General features: G+C 29.2%; 1 protein-coding gene across 1 annotated transcript; it reads right to left on the bottom strand.

The window, feature by feature from the left end:
- Positions 1–289: 289 nt before the first annotated feature.
- On the bottom strand, positions 290–24,803 carry LOC148310304 (zwei Ig domain protein zig-8-like). The gene is made up of 7 exons (XM_088258748.1): positions 24,675–24,803; positions 16,620–16,810; positions 11,612–11,688; positions 7,978–8,114; positions 4,784–4,970; positions 1,477–1,610; positions 290–441 (listed from the first exon to the last, which is right to left on the bottom strand). Exons 1-7 carry the CDS (start codon positions 24,742–24,744, stop codon positions 302–304), a joined length of 936 nt encoding a protein of 311 aa, XP_088114874.1. The 5' UTR covers positions 24,745–24,803; the 3' UTR covers positions 290–301.
- Between the last annotated feature and the right edge of the window lie 336 nt (positions 24,804–25,139).

Raw genomic sequence — 25,139 nt, 5'->3', positions numbered from 1 at the left:
AAAATACAAATTATTTTATCTAAGTAAAATTCTGTTTATTATCCCAATATTAAACAATTATAATTTATTTGAACAAAAATAAATTTGCTAGAAAATGAAAAATTATTTAATAATTTCTCGTTTCGGTTCAGATATTTTGTTTACATTAGCGTTTGATTGTTTTTTAAACTTAGAACGGTTTTCTTATACACCTAGAATCTAGAATGGAAAGTAGAAAAGTTTTCTCCAAGTTAAGTTAAGGGGTGAAAGTTAGGTTTGAATTCTGACCATTAGTTTGTACAGAGACGTAAAGAAAGCTCTATCATCTACCGGCTGTAAAAGTTACAAGCGTTTCAGACGCGAGACGAAGGAGAGTGAGGAAGATGATCGATACTAGCGTGGAACTGCTCGGGTAATAGATTCCACTTGCTGCACCATACTGCATGGCATCCGCGTATTCTCCTGAAATATTAAAATAGTTATTTCATCTCGAACGATGAACAAATGTCAAATAAAGATGAAAAATTCTCGACGTATTAAAAGATATAAAAAAAATGTTTTGGAAAAGTTATAGAAGAATCGGAGAAAATGAATTATTATTTGTATTTCAAAGGCATTGTTAACTTGTTGGGTAGTATTTCCAAAATAAAACACGATTTTTTGGATTGAATTCTACATTTGTGTATGTATGTTTATGTATACGTAACGCGTTTCGTCTTCTTAGGATATTATCAAACACTATTATTTGAGTATTTGATAATGTCCTAAGAAGACGAAATGCGTCACGTATACATAAATATACATAAATCAATGTAGGATTCAATCCAAAAACCTTGTTTTATTTTGAATATATTAGCCAACAATTCAATATGGAATTCTACCAACTGTCTGCAGTTACAATAAACATTGTTAACTTTTTGGTATGGTAATATAACACTCCTTATCATTCATCGTCCACACAAAGTGAACGATAAATAAATAATAATCATGGTATTATGATTATGAATGAATAAGAAGATAGTAAAAATGAATTATCATTAAAGAATAATAATTTATCAGAATTCGTAAACCATTTATAGTTGATGAACACACATAAAACAATAAAACGTAAAAATTATTAAAAATAATAATAATACCAAAATTAATGAACTGCAATATTTTAAAACAATAGAATTTCATAAAAATACAGATAATTATAAATCCATAATTCAAAAAGTGATAATGACTAAAGCTTCCCGCTTATTATCTATGTTCACACTGATATTTTTTAAATAATAAACATTTCCTACCACTCTTATAACCGTCAAAGTCCCAAGGACAAAACTCAAAAAAAATATACTAAACTTCACACACGGTGTTCGAAATGATGCGAATGTATCGAAAAACATGTCACAATAGATTTTAAGAAAAAGTGGTATTTACCGGAAAAAAACATCTCCAATGAGATGTTTTTTTCCGGTATTATAGTTTAAACTACTGATAATAAAATAAACTGACCTGCAAGAACATGCACGACAACAGTCGCTCGCACGTCGCTGAGCACGCAATGATAGTTGCCCGCGTCAGCACGACGCGCTCCGGCGACGTGCAACTCGGAAATTAACCCAGAGTCAGTGGCTTCGGTTTTGACGCTGAAATAAAAAACATTATGAAAATAATATAAATCTTCTTCTTACCCTTATCCTCACTCAATGGTGCATAGGGCACTGCATCATATAAATGCAGCATTATCTTAATCATTAACACAGGAAGGAAAGGTGATCAGCTCTCCGCTTCAGTTACTATTCCAGGGTAATATTTATTAAATATTTGAGTGACAAAATCACTTACATTTATTTGACCCCCGCTGAGAATTGATCCCAGGACTTCCAAAACGGTAGCCAAGCATGCTGACTATTACACTACGGAGGCAGACATAATAATATATATATTTTTTAATAAATATTCACGTTGTCTTAACGAGTTTGACGATTTTTTGTAAATCTCATAATAAAAAGTGGGAAAAAAGTCTCTAGTGAAGTTCTAGTGATTCAAGAACAAGGTTTCTAAATTGGTTTATATATATAGAACTCCCAAGAATTTGAGTAGTGTGGTTGTCAATAATGGGTAGAATTGGTGAATGTTACACGTGTGTAAAGTGATCACTTAAACCAGCCTATGACGGTCGTCAGCCCCGTAAATGCCCAGACTTCCATATTCTTCTTCATCTTTGATGAGATGTCAAAAAATAATATAAAAAGTGGGATGGTTCTATCAGCGAAAATATTGTATTGTGTATTTTAAAGTTTGAAGAATTAAACGTTTTAAGTTTAAAGTTATTAAGTTATTTCAGTTTATATAATACTTAGTCCAGTACGATAGTACTCCACTAAGTATTGTATAAACTGATTTACTAAGTAAGCACAACTAAAACAATATTTAAAGTAAGTTAAAATAAAGTAAACTATAAACTATATTGAAGGTCAGGGATTCTAACATTTGGAAGATATTGGCCCCTTGTGGCATTCTTCTTCTTCTTCTGACCTTTATCCGTACTCAGTGGTGCACAGGGCACTGAATTGCATCAAATCAGTCGTTAATTACATGAAAGTAAACTTAAAAAATGTTTGCATGAGTTGCTGTTATGTTCAATAAAGAACTCTGCCAATGTGATAAAAATTGTATTAAAAAAACAGCTGTCATAGGTGTTTGTACCTATGATTTAAGGAGTATTAAGGTTTTGGAGTATAAAACGAAATTAATATTATTACATTTTATACATTCATATTGATTTATATTAAAAAACTACCTAAAAAATAATGTTTTTAAAACTTTGTTGTAAAATTTACTTTATTTTATTTATTTTCTTTTTTAATTTATTTTAAATTCTTTTGCATTTCACAATATAATAAAAATACAAGTACAAAAAAACAATATATATATACAAAAAGATCCCACAAAGGCATGACCTGAGTGTGGGTATACTTTATATTTAGGTCATAGTAAAGGGCACTGGCAAGAATACAATATATATTAAAAGAAGTAAAATAAAATTAAAATTATATTAAATTAGATTATAGATTTGATCTGTACTCCACTGGATACATAAAATGTTGCCAGGATCAGATTACTCAGACAAAATATTTCTGTCATTTTTAATTATATTTCCCATTTATTTAACTTCGCAAAAATAGTTTCAATTCAGGTTATTTAAAGTTAGCGAGCTTCGTAGATCAACTCGAATTATTGCTTTAGATAGGTGATATATTTCAAATGAAAACGTTGAAAGAACATAAAGCTTATTTAAGGAGGACATCGAGTGAAGCGAACCGTGAAGCACTAAAGATTCAGATTATGGCCTGAACTTTATGACATATTGATTCTACGGCATTGTAAATTTTAGTTATGACAAAGAAAATGGAAAACCATTAATTTAATCTAAAAACCAAATGATAATAATAATAATAATAAATAGTTTATCTGACAATACGGTTCGTCTTGCTGATAGTAGAAAAGACCTGCAGGTGTTGGTGATAAAAGTGTATGATGTATGCAAGGAAAGTGATTTGCTACTGAATACTGACAAATCTAACATAAAAAACCATGGACTTCATATAAAAAAATTTATGATAGTAAGAATAAAAACAGTTTATCAGACGATGTTATTCTTCTTGCCGATAGTAGAGAAGATCTAAAGGCGTTGGTAGGAAAGTGATTTTTTAGTAAAAATTTAATAAAATAATTTTTTAATAAAAGTTTTAATTTGTACCAGAAGATGAAAACAATTGTCGTTTTCGAAACTAGTCGTAAATAAAACTAAAACTCAATTAAGTGGATTATTCAAGTGTTTAAATTTTATTAAAATAATTATGTCATTCCACAAAGTTAATGCCGAATCAATAAATAATATGGAAAGTGATTTGCTTATGAATGTTGACAAATCCAATAAAAATAATCAGAAACCTCATCTAAAATTGAAATAAAAATAAATATAAATGATAATAATTATGAAAAATAATTTATCTGACGATGCTGTTCTTATTGCCGACAGCAGATAAGACATGTTGGTGACAAAAGTATATGTGTGCAAGGAAAGTGATTCGCTAATGAATAATGACAAATCCAATATAACAACCGTTAAATATTTTATCTTACGATGCTGTTCTTCTTGCTGATAGTAGAAAAAACCTGCAAGTGTTGGTGATAAAAGTGTATGATGTATGCAAGAAAAGTGATTTGCCAATGATTGATGACAAATCCAATATAAAATAATCGATGGATATTTTATTGTTTAAATTCTGAATATTATTAATATTTAAAGCACTTTGTGGTTAGTCATTTTTACTTATTTTTTTACAAAAATGTTAGTAATATAAGTATACTTGTGGTTAGTCATTTTTACTTATTTATTTTTTTACAAAAATGTTAATAATATTAGTATATAACCACTCAACGAGATTTTTATGTCTACCGGTTTTGAGACGTACCCGTCTCTTCGATTTGCATGCTGTGATAGTGATTGTCCTGACGAAGAGACGGGTACGTCTCAAAACTGGTAGACATAAAAATCTCGGTGAGTGGTTATATACTAATATTATTAACATTTTTGTAAAAAAATAAATTAGTAAAAATGACTAGCCACAAAGTAAATGCTTTAAATATTTATAATATTGAGAAGAATATGATCACCTAAACCAGCCTATGACGGTCGTCAGCCCCGTAAATGCCCAGACTTCCATATTATTCTTCATCTGTTATATTATCTCTGCCCACCCCTGTAAGGAAACTACGTGATAGCTAGTTAGTTAGTTGGTTAGTTAAATACCTGATGCCTCCCCTCGTGACGTCATGGTTGAGGGCCTGTTCACCGAATAGCCACAGCATGCCGCCCGCGCCGCCCTTGCGGTGGGCGGGGGCCGAGCCCACGCAGGTGAGCTCTATGGTGCTGCCGAGCCGGTAGAACCGTTCGGCCACGGACAGGCCTGACGAGTCCACTATGGTCACCAGGGGGACTGGAACAACATCATACTTACAGTAAGACTGATCATTTTTGTGATATGACTACGAATATCTTTAGTATGTATGATTGACGAGTCTACTGTGGTCACCAGGCGGACTGGAACAACATCATACTTGCAATAAGACTGATCACTTTTATCATATGATTACTAAGATCTATAGTATGTATTATTAACGAGTCTACTGTGGTCACCAGGGGGACTGGAACAACATGGTACTTACAGTAAGACTGATCACTTTTATCATATGATTATTAAGATCTATAGTATGTATTAGTTGAGGAGTCCACTGTGGTCACCAGGGGGACTGGAACAACATGGTACTTACAGTAAGACTAATCACTTTTGCGGTATGATGGATAATTTTAAGTGGTGTTTTTTGTCTTATAACCAAAATCTTGCACAATAAACTATAAATGTCATCTATGAAATAAAACGAAAACTTCGTTTTTTAATCACTTTTTTATTGATCCTTGTCATTAAACTTATTGTTTCGGCATTCACTTTGTAGTAAGAAATTATGAAATTAAAATTAAAACATTTGTTTTTTACTACTTGAGTTACGTTTATTTTTATCTTATCAAATAAAAAAAACTGTGTGGTAATAACTCATGTGGTAAAAAGAAGTGTTTTAATTTTAATTTGATACTTGTCATCATCAGGGTTAAAAATGTACTAAACCTAAAACATTGAAATATTCATAATTAGACGAGGAATGGGTAATTAAGTTAGATTATTTCTATGTTTTAGATTTATTACATGTCTGACCCTGATAATGGCAAGGTTCTTATCGAAACCGGTTGAAGAAATGTGCCAGTAAAAATGGTTTAAATCAAAGTTCTAGTTTTATCCTGTAAAGTTTATAAATTGTACTAAAAAGTATCTGCGAAAAATATTTAAGAAATTATGTAATATCATTGTTCAAAATTCTGCAGCTCGTAAATTTTGTAGTAGAAAAGCGTTTGAATGGAAATAAAGAATGGAGAACAACAAAAGAGGATGCAATGAATAACGTTTAAATACAAGCGTAGTGAGAGAAATCTCTTGCATTAAATGGGTATTACCGGAACCCCTAGCATAAGACAGATCGTTATTAATTCGAGAGATAAACGTCTTCGCTTTACTTGCAAAAGTGATTCTCGTAATAAATCAGAGTAAAAACAAACAATTTCCTTCACGCAGTTGAGATCAACTGCTTTAAACTGCTACAGTTGGAGATTGCAGTTTTTATATAAAAAAAATCTACTATAAATTGAAGCTAACTTGACAGCATAACTGCAGCTGTTGATCACGACTGCGTACATGTCAGAGTGCACAAAATGTCATTGCAATTAATTACTTTATCCCCAAATTGTTGATAATTCTTCTTTCATATTCTGATAATCTTCTTCTACAACTTTTATGAGAGCCTTTTTGCTTATAATTAAAAACTTAACTTTGTTTTAAATCACTCCAAATATTTTATTATAACTTAATTAAAATATCTACCGGTTTCGAAGCTAACTAAGATTAATCATTGTTAATATAATTTATTTTGAAAGGTGTTTGCATGACTTTTTTAATTATCTAAATTATTTTGAAAATTTTATAGGAAATAGTTAGAAATTAGTAAGTGAGATTTTACTTCTATATTATAAATAGACTGCCAAGGGTTGATTAAAGAAGAAAATGAATTTATCGATTTGGAAATAAATTTAGGATAAAACGCGACTTGTTATATGTACATTATAATACGAGTATGGGATGTTCATACGTAAAGACGTTTATTAGTCAAAAACGAGAATTAGACGCTTGAAGATCGAATGGTTGAAATTATATCATACTAGGTGCCCGGGAATCGACCAAGTCTAAGTGAATTGTTTTCGAGGAAAACGTATTTTGAAAGTTGAAATACGAAATAAATGACTTTAAAAAAGCGGTGACAGATGAAAAATGTCGGGTATTAGGAGAGATACGTAGAGTTAACTGTTAGAGAGAGAGGGGTTTTCTGAGGTATAATAAATCTACGTTTCTTATGAGTTTTTGAAGTAACATTGGGAGCATCCGGTTAATATTTCACCACTTATTTTGATTGTCTTCGGACTCGCTCAATCAAAGCTTTTGAATTGAATTGTGATTATTTATTGCGCGAAGAAAGAACAGCGATTTAAAGTGGAAAGTCTCATTATTGGACGGCAAAGGAAGCCAAAGAGATATATATATATATATATATATATATATATATATATATATATATATATATATATATATATATATATATATATATATATATATATATATATATATATATATATATATATATATATATATATATATATATATATATATATATATATATATATATATATATATATATATATATATATATATATATATATATATATATATATATATATATATATATATATATATATATATATATATATATATATATATATATATATATATATATATATATATATATATATATATATATATATATATATATATATATATATATATATATATATATATATATATATATATATATATATATGTATATATATATATAAATATGTATATATATATAATATATATATATATATATATATATATATATATATATATATATATATATATATATATATATATATATATATATATATATATATATATATATATATATATATATATATATATATATATATATATATATATATATATATATATATATATATATATATATATATATATATATATATATATATATATATATATATAGTATCCATCTGAGTATCCCAGGGTTTACGACCTGGCATTTGGCTGGTTTTAGTGATCACTTTACACACTTGTGTAACATTCACCATTCTGCCAATTAAAAAAATGATGATTTTTGATGATGGATGTGGAAGTATTTTTTTTTTAAATGTAATTGATCAAATTAAAACCATTTAATATCATAACAGAGTTATTAATTTTACATTAAAAAATACTTATCACTTTTGTTAAAACTGACACTTACCTAATACTACGAGATAAGTGCATCTTGCTAAAGGGGGATGAGAAGATACTTGACACTCGTATAAACCAGCATCCTTCGCTTGGACCGATTTTATGAGGAGAGTCCAATCATTGGGGTCCACATATAACAGGGAATATCTGAAAGAAAAATATTATAAAAAAATAATTTGAAAGATTTTTTTATTGTTGTGGCATTCACATTGTAATAGGACTATGATTGAATTATCAATAAAATACTTGTTTTTTACCAATTGAGTACTTTATTATTATAACTAGTTTCTAAAGCTACAGATACTTCCATCTACAGATTTAAATATAAACTCTAAAACTAAACGTTTATATTAAAATCAGTAAATGGAATCATCTGTAGTTTTGTCGGGTTATGGTCCCGTGGTTAGTGTCACGGACTCTTGAGCCAGTTTCTGGGTTCGGACCTACTCTACCACAATTTGGCTCACAGAAATAGTATGTAATTATAGTATTGTAAATAATAAAAAAACAAATATTTCTCTTTTATTAAAAATTAGCTATCGAAATGACTCGTTACTAGTATAATATAATAACAAGTGTTATATTTATATATTTTTTGATACGGAGAATATTGTAAAAAGTCTCTACAGAATATTTTGAAATATAAATAAAGACGCTAAAACTGAATTGATAACGCTCCCCTCTTCCGCCTATGCACTTTACCCAGTAATCTTATTTGTAAATTTAATAACATTTTAAAGCCCCGATTCTTTAAAGTTACTTTCAGTGGTGTAGTCGGGTAGACGCTAGACTTCAAAACTGGCCTCGCGGGCTTAATTCCTTCAAAAGCAATATAAATTCAAGAAACGATTGTTAAAAAACTGATATTTTTTGAACGAACGAAAGCCTACGGTAGGGATTAACAAACTTTCTGATTGAAGTGCCAAGTATAAAGAAAACAGAACTTTTAAATGTTGATAGAGCCACAACAAACCAAACCGCTGAGAAACACAATGTAATGAAAAGTTTTAATTTTTTTAATAATGAATGATAAGGAGAGTGTAATATTATTATACCACAAAGTAAACAAACGTTAGATACATTACTTTATGTGAACCACTTTAAAAATATATATATTTCAACAGCGACTCACTAGTAGTAACTTATTATCTCAAATATTAGACACGATTGTAAATTATCTTCAAGCAGTTGCACTGTCTAATATTATATTTACATGAAAGATAATAATCTTTGTTGTAAACATATAGAATCTTAGAATGAAGAGCTCAAAATGCTCATAGAAAGAGCCAACCTTGGTACAGCGAGAAAATGGGATAAATAAATAATTGTTTTAACGTTTCTACTAATTGTGATTGGAAATTTTTTAATCTAGGGTTAGCACTAAAGGACTGCTGCGCTTACATTGATGAGATACCGAGCAAAATAATTTAGATTATCTGTATAACATGCATGTTAACAAAAAAAAGTTTTTAATTTAAGTTTTGCTTGGTAAATACAACTACATTTTAAAATCTATAATGACACATGTTTCGATGCATCCTGCATCACTTTCAAACACCATGTGGTGTTTAAAAATGATAATGATGATGATCTGAATGTATCGAAACACACGTCACAATAGATTTTAATAAATAGTGGTATATACCAAGTAAAACTGTAATTTAAAAATGGATACATTTTCTACCAAGTGACAGCCGAATCAATTAATGAAATTTTTATATTATTTTTTGACATCTCATCAAAGATGAAGAAGAATATGGAAGTCTGGGCATTTACGGGGCTGACGACCGTCATCGGCTGGTTCAAGTGATCACTTTACACACGTGTAACATTCACCAATTCTACCCATTATTGACAACCACACTATTCAAATTCTTGGAAGTTCTTTATACATGAACCAATTTAGAAACCTTGTTATTGAATCACTAAAAGTTTAAGTGATCACTTAAACCAGCCGATGACGGTCGTCAGCCCCGTAAATGCCCAGACTTCCATATTCTTCTTCATCTTTGATGAGATGTCAAAAAATAATATAAAAATAACTCCTGTAATTGGAGACAATCCAGATTTTGTGAACAAGTATTTGGACACACTCAAAATGTTGTAAATAAATTATCTGGTCAAATTATAAGCTTAAGTAATAAAAATGAAAATGCTATTTTCTGGCGTTTCTCATGTGTGTGATTATAATCCAGGATTCAGACCTCACATACTAATATAAGAGTTTCTGCTTAGTAAAAAGCTTCTTTACATCTCACCAATAGATGTCTCTAGTGAAGTTCTAGTGATTCAAGAACAAGGTTTCTAAATTGGTTCATGTATAAAGAACTTCCAAGAATTTGAGTAGTGTGGTTGTCAATAATGGGTAGAATTGGTGAATGTTACACGTGTGTAAAGTGATCACTTAAACCAGCCGATGATGGTCGTCAGCCCCGTAAATGCCCAGACTTCCATATTCTTCTTCATCTTTGATGAGATGTCAAAAAATAATATAAAAATAACTCCTGTAATTGGAGATAATCCAGATTTTGTGAACAAGTATTTGGACACACTCAAAATGTTGTAATGAAATTTTTCGTTACAAGGTAATTTCTGGGTTTATTTACGAGTAGTTCAGATAGTCGAATCTTTCAGCGAGCAGTTTATTACTTATTTTCCAATTATATTAGCAAATCACATGTAGCATTTTTTTAAAAGGAAATTGTATTTTTTCCTCGTTCTTAGATGAGAGTAAAAATAAAATTTTACGGATGATTGATAGTCAAAGTAAAAAAGAAAAGTGCCGAAGTCACGAAGTACTTGATAAATTAATATGAATTTTTCACTCAACTTTTGAGGCTGAGTATTTAAAAATTTATCAGAATTTCATGATTGATTTCGGCGTCACCGGCCAAGGACCGTCAAGGACCAAGATGATAAACTTTTTCATGGTATCCATTTTCTTCATTAAATTTTTTTGTTGTGTCATACAATACACAGGTTTTCTCAAGAAATGCTCAATAATTTTGTCTGAAGGGTTACAGCATTTTGAGTGAATCTAAATACTTATTCTCAAATTATACAATTAATTAAGTTGTTCCATCAGATCAGTCTAAATAGCATTTTTTGGGTAATTTTCTGATAAATCGCTCTTATTCGTTGCTTTTTTATTACTTTATTTACAACGGTTATTATAAAAATTCAATTGATATTACTTATATATGATACAATTTCAAAACATTCACTAATTCTACATACCTATTAATGACAACCACACTACTCAAATTCTTGGAAGTTCTATATATATGAACCAATTTTGAAACGTTGTTTTTAATCATAAGAAATTCACTTGAGATATCTATTGGTGATATAAAAGAAGATTTTTTATTAAGCAGAAACTCTTTAATTTGTATGTGAGGTCCGAATCCTGGATTATAATCATATACATGAGAAACACTAGAAAATATCCTATTCATTTTATTATTTATGCTTATAATTTGATCAGTTAATTTATTTACAACATTTTGAGTGTGTCCAAATACTTGATCACACATCTTAAAATCCAGGATTCGGACCTTATGATACCTCAATTAAAGAGTTTCTGCTCAGAAACTTCTTTCATCTCACCAATAGATGTATCTAGTAATATTTAATTTTATAATTACCTGTCTTCGCTGCTGTACGTCAGATGGCCAAAAGTCAAAAGCTCAAAGCTCTGACCATGCCTCTTAACCCAAGAGACCTGAAACAAAACATTATTGTTTATCAAATAGAAATGTATTATGTCAGAAAATTGTTAAAATAAATTCGCCAAAGTTGAGAATTCGTTCTAACTAATTTTAATTATTATGAAATTTTATTTCATGTACCTCCGTAGCGTAGTGGTAAATGCGTTTAACTACTGGAGGTCCAGGGTTATTTTCCAGGGAGGTTTTGAGTGGTGTGGTTGCTAATCACGGGTAGAATGGTAAGTATTGCACGTGTGTGCAAGTGATCACTTAATAGCCTGTGACAGGTTGTAACAGGGTTTGACCGTGGTGTAGTTGGGTAGACGCTCGACAGTGAAACTGGCGTCAAGGGTTCGATTCACGCTAAGTGCAAAATAAATTCTAGAAAGGTTTATTTGCAATTGGTCTGGGTGTTTGTGATGAGTTTTTCACATTTACCTTCTCTATCCTTACTATTTTACCTACTAACAAACCTCTGAAAATAGAATTAAAATCTTTGAGTGTTATTTTTTTTTAAATCCTGTAAATACCCAGACTTCTATATTCTTCTTCACCTATGTTGAGATGTCAACATGTTAAAATAACTCCTCAGTAAAGAAACCCAGATGTATGAACAAGTATTTGGACACACTCAAATTTTTGTTCTGAACTTGTTTTTCTTCGAAACCTGTTGACATTAGAATTATAGCAATTTTAATATTTTTTTTTGCTAATTTGTAAGAATGTGGCATAAAATAATCGCAATTCCGGGATGTCCTCTACCCATTTTAAACCCTATTTAGGATATTAAGGATACCTGAGATTCCACAAACAGGAGGCGTGAAGGTAATGGTATGACAGATTTACCGGTCTAAACCCTATTAAAAAAGAAAATAAACAATGTTTTTTAAATACAGACTTTTTACCAAGTTATTAGTTTTGACCAAACTGTATACATAACTAATAACTTGGTAAAAAATTCACTTGATACACACACGTACAAAAAATGAAGAATACGCAAAATATGTAAAATTCACAGGCAACATAAAAAGGCATAAACCCAAGTGCTTTAATAAAACCGATGAATTTATATTCAGGTAGAAAAATCTTCACAAATCTGAGATCAACGAAATATATTACCAAAACACATGAGAAGAAAGTGATAAGCCGCTTCCGACATAAACAGGACGTTCCTATTTTGTATGATGGTTTGATTTTGGTTACAATTGTTTTTTAAAGCTTTTTTTAAAAAACTTAAGGCTTTCTGATAATATATTTGCAACATTTTACGTGTGTCCAAATGTTTTTTGTGTCAAGATTCTGACCTCACAAACAAATGAAAGTGTTTCTGCTCAGTAAAAAATATCTTTCATCTCACTATAGATGTCTCTAGTGAAATTCTAGTGAATTCAAGCACTATGTCTCGAATTTGAACAATATGTATATATATATATATATATATATATATATATATATATATATATATATATAAATATATATATATATATAAATATATATATTTAAATATATATATTTATATACATATATATATATGTATATATATATATATATATATATATATATATATATATATATATATATATATATATATATATATATATATATATATATACATATATATATATATATATATATATATATTTACATATATATATATATATATATATATATATATATATATATATATATATATATATATATATATATATATATATGTGAATGTTACAAGTGTGTTAAGTGACCACTTAAACCAGCCTATGACGGTCGTAAGCCCCGTTAATGCCCAGACTTTCAAATTATGTTTCATCAATGTTGAGATATCAAAAAATAATATAAAAAAATAACTCATATAATTGGAGATAATCCCGATTTGTGAACAAATACTTGAACACACTCAAAATGTTGTAAATTATATTCTATCTGTATCTCTATTGAGATGTTATAAACAGATAATAAATAAATAATTTCTGGCTTCTTGATAACATGTTTGCATTAATTTCAATTTATTCAATAATTAATCAATTAGATTTTACATTAAAACATAAATAAAAAAGCAAGCAAGAACATGTTCTTGTTATAGACGTAGAAGAATCTCAAAGGAAGGAGGAGATTTAGGAACATCCTGTGAACGATACATTTTTTTAGGTATCTCGTATCCTTGAGAACAACATTCAAATTTATTCATTTTGTTCTTCTACCTTATTGTATCAAATCTCCAGCTTACACACATAAAGTACGAAGAGAATACAAACATATGGACGTACGGTGTATTTATTACGTTCGACATAACCTTAAAACCTGGCAGATAAAGAAGGAAATGAGGATTCACAACATAACCCTACATTATGTGTTTGCATTATTTTTTTGTACACACATGCTTTATTACTTTTTTTGTCGATCTCTTTGATATACGAGATATCTATATGAATAAAAACCTAAAAGCGAAAAGTAATCTGGCAGACGACAACTGATCCTGCTACCAAGCATGAATGAGTCAAAATGCAATCCCTCAGATGAATGTGAGGCTAAACGATGTATGACAGATGTTTGAATGGTGAAATAAATAAATAATGTAAGACCAATATAATAATATATTAAACTAAGAAAGGTATGTTGGGATGGTGGGGACATGTAGAAAGAATGAGTGAAGAAAAAATAGTGAAATAAATTAACGAGGCGGTTGTAGTTGGAAATAGAAACAGAGTTAGACTGTGGAAAACATGGCATGTTTTAGTATTTTAAATATCTGAAATTGGTGAGGTCACGAGTCAGAATATGAGAATAATTGGCTGGAACGTATGAGGAGATGCATAAATATGGAAGAGGCGATGATTGTATTTTAGACATATAATACATTGAGTGGTAACTGAGAGTTAGGTCAGTAATAAATTTTTAAAGTGCTATAGTGCTACGTGTAGTATTGTTTGCATGCTGTGGAATTTTAGTCCTGACGAAGAGACGAGTACCTCACGAAACCGGTAGACGAAAATTTCGGCGAGTAGTTATACTCGTATTCTAATATTACTTGCATTTTTGTTAAAAATATAAAAAAGCAAAAATGACTAGCCACAATGTAAATGCTTTAAATATGATTGATATTTAGGATAGTAAAATTTAGTACCCTTGTGTTACTGAATGTTGAGTTAAGTTATGTGTATATATATATATATATATATATATATATATATATATATAAATATATATATATATATATATATATATATATATATATATATATATATATATATATATATATGTATATATATATTTATATATATATATATATATATATATATATATATATATATATATATATATATATATATATATATATATATATATATATATATATATATATATATATATATTTATGTAAATATATTTATGTAAATATATAATAAGTAATGGTCAGCACGCTCGGCTACCGTTTTGGAGGTCCCGGGTTCGATTCCCAAGGGGGGTAAAATAAATATCAGTGATTTTGTTCATTGTAATATTTATTCAATATTACCATGGACTGGTACCTGAAGCGGAAGGCTGATCACCTTTCCTTCATGTGTAAACGATCAAGATAACACTGCGTTAATATGACACAGTGCCCTATGCACCATTGGGGTGCGGATAAGGGTTTTATTATTATTAAATATATAATCAAGGTAAATAATAAATGCAACTCCCGACTACAAGAAAAGTGACGACGTATACTTTATAATAAAAAAAGTTATGTGCTATTTTTCTAGAAGAAATTGTTATTCCATTCCATTATATTCCTACATCCACTATATAGTATATGGTTTAGTTCAGTAAATGTGCTTTTGCGTAGCTAATGGCCGCACAAATTGAATTATGTTGTCACGTTATTTGTACCGCACAGAACACAAAAACAAAAGTACTAATACCTTTTTGTGGAAATGTCTTGTCTTCTCGAAATTAACAGCTCAACGGTATTATTAAATAACGTAAATATTTTTTGCAACTTATCCTTCTAAGTAACACGTATTGTTCGTATGTTCTCTTCCATTGTCATTATATTATGATTGTAATACATTTTCAAATACAATATATAAAGTATCTCCTAAAATGAAGTACATTTATTTGGGAGATATATTTTTCTTGTTTTTTTTTCGAGTGAAAGAAGAGAGAGAATGAATAAATAACTTGTATGTGAGTAAATAAACTTGATTGTTTTTACTCCATACAAAAAACAGTTATTTTTTATGTTTACAACATTTTTTAAAAGTTTTTTATGAACATTTCATGGTGGAGCTTCATTTTATATAATAAAACGACAAAGACACTAGTCTGATAATGTCGGTTAGGACGATAGCTGGTCACAGGTCAAATAAAATTTATGTGAAAAATCTTGAAAAAATTGTGTTAAACTTATCTCACAATTTATTTGGGAAATAAGTAAGATTACATAAGTTTGATGTCGAAATTTAAGTGATTTAAAATATCTAAAATATTTTTGTCAATATTGTGATATACAAAAAACCCTATAAAATAATTAAAGTAATTATACAACATATTTGTTGTTCGACATTTTACTGGAAAAACGATACTAACGTCCAAGTATCTTTGAATTCAATTTTAAAGTTCATTTTTAAAAAGTTTTCAATTCTAGTAGCCAATTCTTAGATGTGAGAAAATTTACTTTTTACGTTCACAGTTACTTTTCTTTAATATGTTCTTGAAATTAAAGTTATTGTGAAAAATTATATACAAAAACAATTGCCATATTCAGATATTATTTTAATATGGCATAGCAAGTTATGGCATTTTCAAACGAATGTCATTCGTTTAAAAATACCATAACTAGGCGAAACAATTGTCCCAAAATTGATTTTTTATATGTTTTTAAACAATAAAATACAACTTAGTAGACACAAAAAATCAAAGTTTCAATTAATATTTGATTGAATAAAAATAGAAATATCAACTATACCGTTTTGTCCCCCAAGTCTTCGACTCCACAGTGCAGTCTGACGTCATCTCCCGCCTGGGCTGTAACGTTTGGGGGGCTCAGGCTGTCCGTGAAGCGAGGAGGCGCCCCTTCCCATAAAAGTCCCGGGCCCCACAGATCCTCTGTGGGCTCGTGGGACTGTCGAGGGAGGGTCTGCGGTGAAGGGTTAACCACTGAAAAAAATACAAAATTTTAGAGACAATATTTTCAGTGTACCCCAATCTTGGGTTAAGTCACATATTTTGGATTTGTCTCCACTTATTTATTGATATATTCATATTGATGATAAAGACATTTCATGAAGGTCTCTGCCAATTAAAAAAACTTACTAAACACAGCCATAGATTTTACAGTTAAAAAAACATGTCATTTTCCTAATTTTTTTCCCTTCAATAAATTGTCTTGAAATTTTTTTTTAAATCTCTAAATAAAGCCATTAGTCCGTCCCCGTAGTGTAATGTTCAGCACGCTCGGCTACCGTTCTGGAGGTCCCGGGTTCGATTCCCAGGGGGGGTCAAATAAATATAAGTGATTTTTTCACTGCAATATTTATTCAATATGACCCTGGACTGGTACTTGAAGCGGAGGGCTGATCACCTTTCCTTCATATGTAAACGATCAAGATAACACTGCGTTTATATGAAGCAGTGCCCTACGCACCATTGAGGTGGAGATTAGGGTTTTTATTAAATAAAGCCAATCCGTATTGCTAAGTTTCTCCAAAACATAGACTCATGTCTAGTATGAAAACAAACGTAGAATTAGTTACATAAAAAAAAATCAAAATAAAATCTTACAGAAATAGTACTAAGATGACAGCTGTTATTGTCAAATTAACAATTTTTTCATATGAATAAAATAATCAGTCAAATAATAAGCTGCACAAAAATTTTAAATCTTGTTTTAAGGCGTTTCTCAGTACGTTAAATATTTCGGTAAGAATCTTGCATACATTTGAATAAAAGGATCTCTGCTAAATAAAACCTTTCTTTAATCAAACATACATAGATACTGCTGCGAACTCACACATGAAATAACGTAAAATTTTATGATACATGAATGAGTTCCGAAAATTTGAGTAGTGTGGTTGTCGATCATGGATAGAATGGTTTGTTTTTTTTATTTATTTTTTTATTTATTTTCATAATACATAGATACATTCAATATACATATTCATTTCATATACACATTTATTATACGTATTACTGCTCTTTAGGCATGGCCTGTGTTGAGCCGAATACTAACATGGTAATACAAAGTTTATATATATTTTTTTTTTTAATTTTTAATATACATATATTTTTTTTAATGATTAGATTATAAACATAACATACAGGAGATACAAAAATAATTTATGTTTTAAGGTTTTTCAGTGTGATAATTACACCTGGAATTTAATTAATTCACTTTCCACCTTGTCCCTTCCAATGTTAAGTAACCATCGACGGACACTGTTCTTAAAGACCTGATCACTCCTGGAAATCTTAATGGTTTCGGGCAGCAATTTAAATATTTTTGGAGCGAGGAATGAAAATTTTTTTTGGGCAAAACTTGTTTTAATGGCTGGGCCAATGTAGTTTTTATTTAATGCTGCCCGGTGAATGTAACACGTGTATAGAGTGATCACTGAATCAACCTGACAGTTTATAAGCCCTGTAAATACCCAGACTTCCATATACTCCATCATCTTTTACGAGATCTCAGTACAAAAAAGTTGATAAAAAATTAAGGATTTTTTTCCGAATTTGATACGTAAAAAATACATTTATGGAACCATAAAAACATCTAGAACTCCTTATCATATTCATATTCTTCTTCACCTATATTGAGATGTCAAAATTTAAAAGATTTCTGTGTTATTCATAATAAATACTGCGAAGGTATTTTTGAAATTTTCACCCTATTCGATTGTACCATGAATTTTCGATGCTGTATGATAAAGAATTGTCCGCAATATCCGCTAAGCTCTCTGGAGAATCAAACAAATTAAAAATGTCGCCAGGCTATTGGAGTTATCTCGTTTATTATGATCCAACTTTGATTTTATTTCCAATATCTAATCGAAAACCAATATCTGTTTTCAAACATGGTATATGATATAAATATTTTCCTTTACATGGTTCTATTTAAATTTGTTCAAGCATTTACTAATATATTTTATTTAAAAAAAAATTAAAATGAATAAATTATGAAAATTGAATGGGATGATCGGTCGAATCGAATACTTTTTCTTATAATTTGTCAGTTTTTAGATGAAAACGTCTAAATTAAATAATCTATTTTAGTCTGGAATTGCCCGGTCATGATTGATACAGCAGATCGATACAGCATCGTTTCGATCTGCTGTACCGGTCGAGCTGTGGAGGCGTGTGTATCGGCTTAAATGGAAACTTGAAATGTTTTTTAAACCATTTTGTCATAAATTTATGTATTTAAAAAAATTAAAGCATGAAGCATATTTTTTTTTAACCTTTAATAACACTTGTGGTGCATTGGATGCAGTGTTATCATGATCGTTAAGTACATAAAGCTAAGGTGGATAGGCCCTGTGCTTCAGGTACCAGTGAAGGGTAGTATTAAATAAATGTATATTATTAATTGTTTCGGCATTCTCTTTGTGGTAAGACATGATGAAATTGTAAAAAAAATACTAGTCTTTTACCACTTGAGTTTATTTTATTACAACGACTAGTTTCAGAAGCTATGCTTCCATGTTCAGGTCTAAGTATTCATAGTTTTAATAAATTTAATTCAAGTGGTAAAAAACAAGTATTTTTCTTTTACAATTTAAATATAAATTATCATGAAAAATAAGGTGTATTTTTTTCTCCAAGCCAAATATCCAAAACGGTATCTTAACGCAATGACTACATTAAGGGGGACGAATATCTACTATTTTTTTTTCTATTTTTGTTAATTTGTGTATTCTAATTTCTATCATAACAACTTTCATTTATACCACAAAATTTTATTTCTTATTCGCATTGATGCGAATCATTTTTAGAAATTTTAGGGGATTATTATAACAAATTATTTATTTCAATCCGACTGTACAATTTCATTGTTAATGTGCTTTTGTTATATTTTATGGAGTATCACGTGTCTTTCACGGGAAAGTCAGATCCGCTTTGAATTGATTGTACCGGGAGGCCGAAATCGCCTCCATTGTGGGAAAAATAAAGGCAACGTCTGCCGGAAAATTTAATGGAAAATATTTTGCCCGAAGTGAAAATCAGTCGCCGTCAAAATTATTTTCAGCGCTTGAAATTAATGGTTTAACAAAGTGATTCTTTTTAAAAGGAAATTTCTTGATTTTACGAGTGTATATGTTAAACATTTCAATGTTGTTTTTATCTCTTATATATTTATTTATACAACTGTCGTCAAGAAAAGGCGATTCAGTTGACTTGGCCATGTACTCCGCATGCCTCCTGAGAGCCTTAATCAAGCTTGCCTCTTTTACAAGGCATCAGGTTCGCGCCGCCCAGGACGACCACTGCTGACAATTCGTCGGCAGTTCTCGTCAGAACTTCGGGACGCGGAACTTGGGACTTGGGAGGATGCAAGGGAGCTGGCAGCCGACAAAAAATCCTGGAGACAGTTTGTGGACTCCATATGCTCCACCTAGGGAGCGGATATGGTTTATTATTATTATTTTTTATATATTTATTGAAAATAAAAATTATTTGTAATTATATTTAATTATGTTTACCCGCCTCCGTAGTCTAATGGTCAGCCCACTTGAGTACCGTACTGTGGGTCCCGGTTTCGATTCCCAGGGGGGGAAAGTGAAAATAAAAATTAGTGATTTTACACTCTAAGATTTATTTAATATTACCCTGGAGTGGTACCTGAAGCGGAGGGCTGATCACCTTTCCTTCGTGTATTAACGATCAATAGTACACTGCATTTTATATGATTTAGTACCCTTTGCACTATTGGGTGTAGATGAGGGTTTAAAGATGAAGTTGTATTTAGTAAAAACAACAGTCATTTTAATTTTGTAATGAATTTAAAAAATATATTAATAAAAAAATATCATAAAATATGTGGTACTTGCATATAAAAAAAAAAGTATCATGATTTGTAATATATACTTAGATAAACCACTTATTTATTTAAACGTAGTTCAAGTGTTAACTTGCTTATTTAATCAATGTATGGGTATTATATGATATTTTGTTAGATTTTAATATTCCTATTTTTCTTCGTCATCATAACATTCACCATACCCCCCCATTCAGATATAAAATATTTCCTTTTAATAAATTTTTGGTATAAAAGATTGAAATAATTTTTGATTGAAGTACAATAGAAAATATAGAAGTCTGGGCATTTACTTGGCTTACGACCGTCATAGGCTGGTTTAAGCGATCACTTAACAAACGTAAAACATTCACCAATCCTACCTATGATTAACAATGACATTTAAATTTTTCCTCTAAATTGAGATGCCAAAAAATATATATAAAAAATAACTCCTATAATTGGAGATAATCCAGATTCGTTAACTAAAGTTAAGTATTTGGACACACTCAAAATGTTATGTAGTACAACAGATTGAAATAACTAGTTAGATTATTCTTCAATTCTTAAATTCTTAAATTCTTTTTACATGTATCATCAAGTACGTAGGATGTTATGTTCGCATTAATTTGACGAGAGACTGTACGTAGTTTTCGGTGCTGAAAAATGTGGGGTGTCCTGAAATGATTGGGCGGCTATCAAAATTTACGACTGGCTTTATATTACATTATTAAGCCACCTTTTCTGCCTTTCAAGCACGCCCCTAACAGACTTACACCATTATAATTCTGCCAACAATTTTACATAAATAAAATCTTTTTAGCGTGTTCAAAAGACGGCAAAGTAACCTAAGTATTATATAAAAAAAAAGTATTGTCGCAGCGACAGTTTTCAAAACTTTTTTCAGTAACTGAAAAATACTGGTTATGAAAATTACAGGGATATATTTCAGCTTTGAAAATGTAAAGTTTTAAGATAATGTAAGGCTGCTCATATTTTGGCTAACCTAAAAAAAACTACTCGTATATTTACGTTAATTCTACGGTATATTGACATGCAAGGAATTTAGTTTGAAAATGCTTTAAATGCTACGAAAAATCGCGGTGTATTAATAAATTATTCAATTTATTTTAATATATTACCGAGTCACAGTCTAGTGGTAGCGTGACAGACATTGCATAAATTATCTAAAATTGGGTTTGTGATTTGATTATTGAAGCTTTTTAGATAAAAACATTTACATGGTAATAATACATTGAGACCTTTGCTTCATACAAATACAACGTAATCATTCATATAAATAATGGAATCAAAGTTATTTTGGTTTTCTGAAAAAATGATGAAAAATAATTTCATTTGTTTCAAAAAATCGTAAACATAATTAACATCTTATTTTTTGCACAAAACCACCAAGCCATCTTACGTGCCTGGTCAGTGGAGTTTTTTTTTACATAGGTATTTAAAATATTTTTTATTCTTTTCTATTTTATTGAAGTATTTAATTCTTAATATTTGAAATTTTGTTGTTATTGTATTACTGAAGATAAACTTTTTTGAAAATTCAAATATTTGTCACCATTCAATGGTTGAAAAATTGCGGTTTTCTTAAAAATGGTTTTTATATTTGGGACTTAAAATTTTGTAAATAATTATTTTGTTGTGATTTTTTTGTCTTCAAAATGTCTTTAATTATTGTTCTCTGGATTATTTTCACTGAGTAAAGTATGTTATTGTCTATATTTTCATGAAGGTTTATACTTATAATAAACCTACTAATAAATTTTAATTAAAGATAGTTCGTACAGACGAAGTAACATGGAGTTAATCTTATAAATTAAAACATTAATATAATTTCCAAAATTTCAGGATTGTGGCTGTGAATCTTGGATAGAATGGTAAATGTTACAAAGTACAAAGGCACCATAGGAAGTTGTAGAAATATAATAGCTACTTAAATAAATCCGAAGTCGCTAATGACTGAATTTGTAGCATTTAATCTAACCAATAAAGGAGTAGAATGTAATTACCTTTTCATGTTTCATGAAGATTAAACGACAGTATTTATTCAAACAGTTTTGTTTCTTAAATGTAGTATAATTATATGTTATTTCAAATCATAAATTTTCAAGGCAAAAATTAAATCACAATTTACAAATAATACTTCGCACGCGAATCAGTAATTTTAATAGTATTTACTTTTATAGTCATATTAATATTACCTTAACTAAAAATTCTTCAAATGGTTTAAACGGTTTTACGTTTCTGATTTCATTGTTATTTTCATCAAATGTGAGTTAATTTAGAAGAAAATTATTCTTTGATGAAATTCAAGAGGAAAAAAATACAATTTTCAGTGAATCACTTCAAATTCAATAATTGAGTAATAAAATGATAATATCCCACCAAAAGACCGCAAATGCCTAATAGAAAAGCATATATAAGAACAAAAATATTTTACTCTAAAAAAATACTCGATTTTATTTATTTAGCCGTAGGTATACATTATTTTATTATGAAATGATTGATAATAGTGTCTCACAATTTTCAGTTTGATACAATTATCACAATGGCCTTCGTCCGCGATTAATTTAATTTAATATGCATAGATAATATTATGAATTCGAAATGCAATTCATGTTCTCACTCAAATTCTCATTTCTTCTTTAATTAAGATAAATTCATTGTATATTTTCATTTTTAAATTTTTGTGTTGAAACGGGCTTACGACTTGTCATCGGCTGGTTAAGTAAAAAACAGTGTAAATATCCAAACTTCCATATTCTTAGTCATCTATTTTGAGATGTTAAAATAATTCCTAAGTGGAGAAACCCAGATTTGTGAACAAGGATTTGGACGATATTTTAGTTATCACAAACCCTTCATATCAGTATTACCGATTGATGCACCAATCAATGACAGTGTCAATAATGAATAAATGGAAAAAAATGCAAATTTTGTTTTGTTTATCTTTCGAGATGTCTCGCATATAAATTCTGTTTAATTCTTTATTTTTTTGGGAAGTTTCACTTCTTTCAAGAGTACGGTGCTGCAAGCGTATTTTAGCTTTCTTTGATTTTTCTTCTTAATAAATAAAAATTATATCCATACTTCTTTTAAAAATTATATGATTTGTTACTATACTAAAGCCTTAAACCACTGAGAAGCTTAAAATTTATTTAAAAAAAAACTTTTCTTCCATCGAGATTTCTTGGAAATTAATTAGACGGCGTTAATTGGATTCAATGGAAAACTTCATATTCTCCATTTTAAAATATATCACTCGCAAAATACTTGCAATTTTGTAGCTTTATTTCTTAATATAATAAATTTAAATTAATAGTTTAGGGAAAGCTTTCAATAAAGCTTTAGGCGTTATATTTCTTAATTATTGCAAAGCTTAAGATATTAATTTTCTTCCGCGAGCGAAAGCCTATTCATTAAGTAAATTGATGGAATTCGCGGCTAAAAACTTTGTACACAATAAGTTTTATTTTATACAAAACTGGATGCCCTTGTAGGCACTCAATAAATACACTAAAAATTCCAAAATTCTTTGATTCTACTACTTTGTTCACATAAAATTATCAAAAGATGTTCATATCTGTAAATATATTTCTTATCTAACTAGTTTATTTTCACTTTAGGTATTTAATTTTCTTTGGTATTTACCACTTTTTTCTTAAAATTTATTATGGCAAGTGTTTCGATGCATTCAGCATCATTATTAAATATTAGTTGATTTTCATGCAACGGGTAAAATAATGTGGTTTAAGTTCTAAAAAATAATATGATTGAAGTTCTATATAAATTCTAAAAAATATTGATTTATTTGCTAACTAAGTTAGAAATTTCTTATTTTTAAAATTAAAAATGTTCGTGTTTTCATAGCATTTAAAGAGTGTTTAATTAGTATGTGTTCCCATCATTTAACCGTAGGTAATATCTTATTTTTCTATGTTAAGACATCAGTAAGATCTAAGAGTAATTTTTAAATTAAATTCACCAACTTACCAATTAATGAACACAGCTGAAGTTCGCTGGACAAGATTGCCAAGGCAAATAGATTTAAATTCATTAACATTGTAATACTGTTCACTTTTTATCACATCACAGAACACTTTTTAGCATTTTGTTTATTTATCACTTTTTGTAAAAAATGTTTACATTTTCACTGCCTGAAAACAGTTTTCACAATCAATTATTTAAACTTAAAGTACAGAAAATAAAAACTTTAGAGAGCTTATTTCTAAGGAGCGACTTCTAATCAACCAATAACAGACTGACAAGCAATAGTGATCAAGTTTTATGTTTAAAAAACCCTTTAAAATTAATGGGCAGATAGTACTGGTATATTATAAATGTTATTTATTGATTCGGCATTAACTTTGTGGAATGACACGATTATTTTATTAAAATTAAACACTTGAATATTTATTTTTATTTATGACTAGTTTCGAAAACGACAGATGTTTTCGA

This window comes from Brachycentrus maculatus, unplaced genomic scaffold, assembly GCF_059751285.1.
Source record: "Brachycentrus maculatus isolate JH-2025_06_01 unplaced genomic scaffold, ASM5975128v1 h1tg000102l, whole genome shotgun sequence".
NCBI lineage: Eukaryota > Metazoa > Arthropoda > Insecta > Trichoptera > Brachycentridae > Brachycentrus > Brachycentrus maculatus.
The sequence above is the reverse complement of the archived record's forward strand: the minus strand, read 5'-3'. Positions and strand labels throughout refer to the sequence as shown.